The sequence below is a fragment of the Colius striatus genome, chromosome W (genome assembly GCF_028858725.1).
Source record: "Colius striatus isolate bColStr4 chromosome W, bColStr4.1.hap1, whole genome shotgun sequence".
Lineage (NCBI taxonomy): Eukaryota > Metazoa > Chordata > Aves > Coliiformes > Coliidae > Colius > Colius striatus.
In genome coordinates, this window is record NC_084789.1 from 41,542,316 (window position 1) to 41,548,315 (window position 6,000).

A 6,000-nucleotide genomic window follows, 5' to 3' on the forward strand; every position below is an offset into this window, starting at 1 on the left:
CCACAGGCACCCCGGCACTCCTGGAGGAGTCTTGGGCTGAGGGGCTGCACAGGCAACACACCACAGGGACACTGTGGCCACCAGCACCCTGAGCACCCTGCAGTGCTGGGGGCATCTGAGAGCAGAGCAGTGGGGGCACTGGAACCCCTGGGTGCCCCTCACCTTGAACAGCTCTTTGGGGCCAGCAAAGGACCATGTGGACAGCCAAGCTTGGCCCCACACTCCCAAAACACTCAGCCTGGCCTGTTGGCAGCACCCCCCTCTACCCTCTCCCTCTGGGTGCCAGGGTAGGTTCCTGTCCTCCAGAGTCCTCTCTGCCCAGGACACTGACCCCTGACCCCTACAGGGAAGCTTTTGGGGAGGGGACCAGCCCCTCTCCCACCCAGCACACCCCTGGCAGCGCCTGGGAACCGAGAAGGGAGTGTGGTGACAGGGACCAGAGGGATGCCCCAGCCCCTGTGCACATTGGTCCCTACAAGGAGACACCTCCCTGGGTGTCCCCTGCCACCCCCAGCCCAGACGGGTGTCTGTCCCAGGGCTGCCTGGCAGATCTGCCCCGGGTTTGCCCCTCCCTGGGAGGGCTCAGCACCCACTCTGAGTGGCCCCTCTCTGTCTCAGGGACCCTGTGTCCTCAGCAGCCAGGAGGACGGGGAGCACGGGAACAGCCCCTCTGGAAGTGACATCCCTCATCCACAGCAAAAAAGGCCCATCTGAAAGTTTCAGGAAGCCAAGATCCACGTGGCTGTGCAGACACCCCTGCGCCCCTCCGTCCCTGCCTGGGCCACCGAGGCAGGGGACACGGGGGGCCCACAAACCAGACCCTGCAGCCACGGTGCCGAGGGGAGCTGCGGCCCGAGGGGCCACCCCACGGGGAGCCGGGAAGGGGCCGGTTGGCAGCCGCTCACCAGAACGCGGCCTGGGCCCGGCCCCCGCAGCCCGGCGCCCTGCCAGGCCCGTCGCCGGCAGCCTCCCGGCCGGGGACTCGCTGGGCAGCCGCCAAGCGCCGGCCGTGCCGAGCCGCCTTCCCGGGCACATGGCGGCCGCGGGCTCGGAGCCGGGCCCAAAGGCGGCACCCCGGGGTGCTCTGGTCAGGCCACGGGTGGGCACCGGGCCGCTGCACCCATCCCGCCCCAGCTCACTGTGTGGGACCCCCATGCTGGGGCCGCCGGCACCCCTCCTGCCCACGCCGAGCCCTGTGCGAGCGTGGGGAGCCCCCCGCATCTCGCCAAGCGCCTCACACGCGGGGCCGGGGGGGCAGAGTGGGCGGGGGGAGCCCCGGGAGCGGGTGCGCAGCGTGTCCCCCTCCCCAGCTTTGATTTGGTGAGCCCCCCCCCCGCCCTTCCCCCTCGGCCAGGAGCCGCGCAATGGTTTCAATTACGCTCTGAAAGGCGGTGGGGCCCTCTTTTCACGGCAGCCCGGGCTGCTCCTGCTCACAACAAAAGCTTAAGTTACAGGAAAGGGAGAGAGAGGGGAGGGAGGGCGGTGGGGGGGACAGGGGGCAGCCGGCAGAAAGCCCCTCACCCCCCCGGCCAGGAGCGGGATCGGAGTGCTGGGTGCTCCCCCAGCCTGCCGCCAGCATTTGAGGTGATTGCCTGCAGTTTCTTTTGCTGATGAGGGTCTCTGGTTTGTCTCCCCAGTGTATCCCAGCCTGCTCCGGTGTGTCCCAGTGCTCTCCAGTGTGTCCCAGACCTCCCCACCACTGTGGCCAGGCCTTTCCAGTGAGTCTCAGTCCCCTCTGATGTGTTCAGTGCCCCGCCAGTGTGTCCCAATCCTCCCCTCTCTGTGTCCCAGTCTCCCCTGATGTGACCCACTGCCTCCTCACCGTGTCCCAGATCTCCCCCAGTATGTCCCGGTCCCTCTTGCTGCATTCCTGTCCCCACAAAGGGTGTCACAGTGCACACCTCTCCCAGCCCAGTGTGTCCCAGCTTCCCCTCCTCCTAGTATGTCCCAGTTCTGGCTTTGGGGGTGCCCTTCCCCATGGCCACAGCTCGGGTGCAGAGTGTGGGGCCGGTGCCGGGGGGCAGGATGTGGAATGTCCATTCCCCTCCCGGCCTCGGCCTGATTTGGGGGTGCCGAGAACAGCCGTGAGTGTACCGTGGCTGCGTGGGGCCGCGGGAGGCCAGCTCGGCACAACCTCGGGCCGGCACCGCCGGGCACCACGGGGCAAATCCTGCACCCTAAAGGGGACCCGGGGACAGGGAGGACCACGCTGCAGCGCACCGGAGAGGGGGCACAGGGGACCCGGGGGGGCAGCGGACGCCGGAGGGACACTTTTCGCCGTGTCCCCGTCCCGACCCCACGCCGCGGGGGGAGTTTGCGCCGCGCGGAAAAAGTTTTTCGGCGTGGGGGGAGGTGAGGGGGGGGAGCCCAGTCCCTCCCCGGCCCCCGTCCCGGTGACCCCCGCGGGGGGGGTCCCGGCGCGGGGGGGCGGTGCGGCCGCCGCGTTTGAATGTGATTGGCGGCGCGGGGGGGGCGGGGCCGCGCGGGGCGGGGCGCGGGGGGGCCGCTCCGCCCGGCGGGGACGCGGCGCTGCCCCGCACAAAGGCGGCGGGAGCGTCCGGTGCGGCCGCTCCGCTCCCCCGGCACCCCCCGGCACCCCCCCCCCCCCTCCGCCATCCCGCTCCCCGCCCCGCCCGCGCCACCACCCCCGCCCGGGGCTCCGGCACCGGCAGCTGCCCCGCGGAGCACCGGGTCGGGGCAGCGGGAGCTGCGGGAGCTGCCCCGCGGAGCAGCGGGAACGTCTGGGCCGGGCACCGGGAGCGCCGTAGCCGAGCAGCGGCAGCCGTCCCGCCGCGCAAGGCACAGCGCGGCTGCGGGAGCCGTCCGGGCAGGCACCGGGAGCCGTCCAGGCGGGACCCGAAGGCATCCGGTCACCGGGAGCCGTCCGGACACCACCGGGCACCGCGAGTCCGGTCGTCGGGAGCCATCCGAGCCACCACCGGGCGCAGCAGATCCCGACGGGAGGACCGGCCGGCCGGCTGGGCACCGGGCACGGTAAATCCGTTCGCCGGGAGCTCGGGGCACCATGGGCCCCCCCGACGCGCTGCCCGCCCTGGCCTGGCTGCTGCTGGGGCTGAGCGTGCCGGCGCCGGGCCGGAGCCAGCTGCACGGCGAGAAGGGCATCTCCATCCCCGACCACGGCTTCTGCCAGCCCATCTCCATCCCGCTCTGCACCGACATCGCCTACAACCAGACCATCATGCCCAACCTGCTGGGTCACACCAACCAGGAGGACGCGGGGCTGGAGGTCCACCAGTTCTACCCGCTGGTGAAGGTGCAGTGCTCGCTGGAGCTCAAGTTCTTCCTGTGCTCCATGTACGCGCCGGTGTGCACGGTGCTGGAGCAGGCCATCCCGCCCTGCCGCTCCATCTGCGAGCGGGCGCGCCAGGGCTGCGAGGCCCTCATGAATAAGTTCGGCTTCCAGTGGCCGGAGCGGCTGCGCTGCGAGAATTTCCCCCGGCACGGCGCCGAGCAGATCTGCGTGGGGCAGAACCACTCCGAGGACGGCGGCTCGCCCACCCTGCTCACCAGCGCCACGCCGCTGGCCGGCCAGGGCACGCCGGGCGCCCCGCGCTACGCCACGCTCGACCACCCCTTCCACTGCCCGCGGGCGCTGAAGGTGCCCAGCTACCTCAACTACAAGTTCTTGGGCGAGAAGGACTGCGCGGCGCCCTGCGAGCCCGCCCGGCCCGACGGCCACATGTTCTTCAACGAGGACGAGATCCGCTTCGCCCGCATCTGGATCCTCATCTGGTCCGTCCTGTGCTGCGCCTCCACCTTCTTCACCGTCACCACCTACCTGGTGGACATGCAGCGCTTCCGCTACCCCGAGCGCCCCATCATCTTCCTGTCGGGCTGCTACACCATGGTGTCGGTGGCCTACATCGCGGGCTTCGTGCTGGAGGAGAGGGTGGTGTGCAACGAGCGCTTCCAGGAGGACGGCTACCGCACGGTGGTGCAGGGCACCAAGAAGGAGGGCTGCACCATCCTCTTCATGATGCTCTACTTCTTCAGCATGGCCAGCTCCATCTGGTGGGTCATCCTCTCCCTCACCTGGTTCCTGGCCGCCGGCATGAAGTGGGGCCACGAGGCCATCGAGGCCAACTCCCAGTACTTCCACCTGGCTGCCTGGGCCGTGCCGGCCGTCAAGACCATCACCATCCTGGCCATGGGGCAGATCGACGGCGACCTGCTGAGCGGCGTGTGCTTCGTGGGCCTCAACAACATCGACCCTCTGCGGGGCTTCGTGCTGGCCCCGCTCTTCGTCTACCTCTTCATCGGCACCTCCTTCCTCCTGGCCGGCTTCGTCTCCCTCTTCCGCATCCGCACCATCATGAAACACGGCGGCACCAAGACGGAGAAGCTGGAGCGGCTGATGGTTCGCATCGGGGTGTTCAGCGTCCTCTACACCGTGCCGGCCACCATCGTCATCGCCTGCTACTTCTACGAGCAGGCGTTCCGCGAGCACTGGGAGCGCAGCTGGATCAGCCAGAACTGCAAGAGCCTGGCCATCCCCTGCCCTCTCCACTTCACCCCCCGCATGACCCCCGACTTCACCGTCTACATGATCAAGTACCTCATGACTCTCATCGTCGGCATCACCTCCGGCTTTTGGATATGGTCGGGCAAAACCCTCCACTCCTGGAGGAAGTTCTACACGCGACTCACCAACAGCAAGCAGGGCGAGACCACGGTGTGACCCCCGGCCCAGCGCCGCCCCGCGCTCCCGGACGGGGCTCTGGGGGAAACGGGAGGGGAGGGGGGTATTCTATATTTTTTATTCTTAGATTGATTAACGTCTGAGGGGTGTCTGTCTGTTCTCTTTGGTGGCCTGCGCTGGGGGGGTGTAATTAAACCTGTAAATAGCATTTGTAAAAGGAATTATATATTTGTATGTGAGATGTGGAGAGGGGAGAGGGGGAGAAAAGGGGAGAGAAAGAAAGGGCAGAAAGAGAGAGGAAAAGGGGAAAAAGGAGAAAAGGGGGAGAGAGGAAAAAGGCAAAAAGGGAGAGAAAAAAGAAAAGGGAGGGAAGCGAAGGAGAGGGTTGGAAGGAGGAAAAAAAAGAAGGGGAGAAAAAAGAGGAGGAAAAGGCGGGGAGGTAAAACGGGGAAAGAAGAGGGAAGAAAGAAGAAAAAGGGGGAAAAGTCCCGTGCCGAGCCTGTGTGGGGGCTCCCGGCCCCCCCGCGCCCCCTCCCCGCTGCAGTTCCCCCCGCGGGGCCGCCGCGGCTGGTGACGGGGCCCGAGGGGCCGCGGCGGCTCCGGGCGCTGTGGAAAGGGGGGAAAAGCCAATAAAAACACCCTTTTCCTCCCTCTCTTTTTGCAAACTCCCCAAGAAAGTTGATTTTTCCCCCCTCCTCTTTTTCCCACTCCCCAAAGCGGGTTGAGGCTCCCCCCGAGGTGTGTCCCCCCCGGACTTTTCGTCCCAAATAACTTTAGAAACACTCCTTTGCGAATCGGACCGAGTGGGACAGGCCCCCGCTGAGTGGATTCCTGAGCTGCCCCCACATCCAGGAGTAAATGGGGGGGGGGGGGTCCCCGCGGGTGCTGCCGGGCCCTCCCCTTCCATCCCCCGCGGGCATGAGCCGGCATCCCCCTGGCTGGAACAAAGCGCTTGGCAGGGGAAGAGAAAGATCCGTTTCACTCCCAAATTGGGATTTTTTCGTCGGGGGGTGGGGTGTCTCTCCCGTGCCCCCCCCCGAGGAACTGCCTCCCGTCGCCTATGGGATGTGGGGTTGGGGCTGTCGGTGGGCCCCTCACCCCGAGTCTGCGGAGGGAAGCGGGTCCTGGCTGGGGTGGTGGGGCTGTCCCGGCTGGAGGGGGGCTGCCGCAGAGGGGAGGGGAGGGCAAGGAGGAATTTAATCAGCTGCATTTCGTTGACATTTAGAGAAATGGTACTAATCTGCTTCCCGAAATGGAGCGGGAGATGTGGGCAGGGACGCGCTGACCCGCGGGCGCCCCAAAACCCGCCCCGGGGAGCCCCGAGGCGTCTCCTCTCCGTC

At 67.4% G+C, this 6,000-nt stretch overlaps 1 protein-coding gene across 1 annotated transcript; it reads left to right on the forward strand.

Annotated features, from left to right (window-relative positions):
- Positions 1-2,624: 2,624 nt before the first annotated feature.
- On the forward strand, positions 2,625-4,876 carry LOC133628471 (frizzled-2). Its single transcript, XM_062016646.1, has one exon. It carries the CDS (start codon positions 3,026-3,028, stop codon positions 4,697-4,699), a length of 1,674 nt encoding a protein of 557 aa, XP_061872630.1. The 5' UTR covers positions 2,625-3,025; the 3' UTR covers positions 4,700-4,876.
- The last annotated feature ends 1,124 nt before the right edge of the window (positions 4,877-6,000 follow it).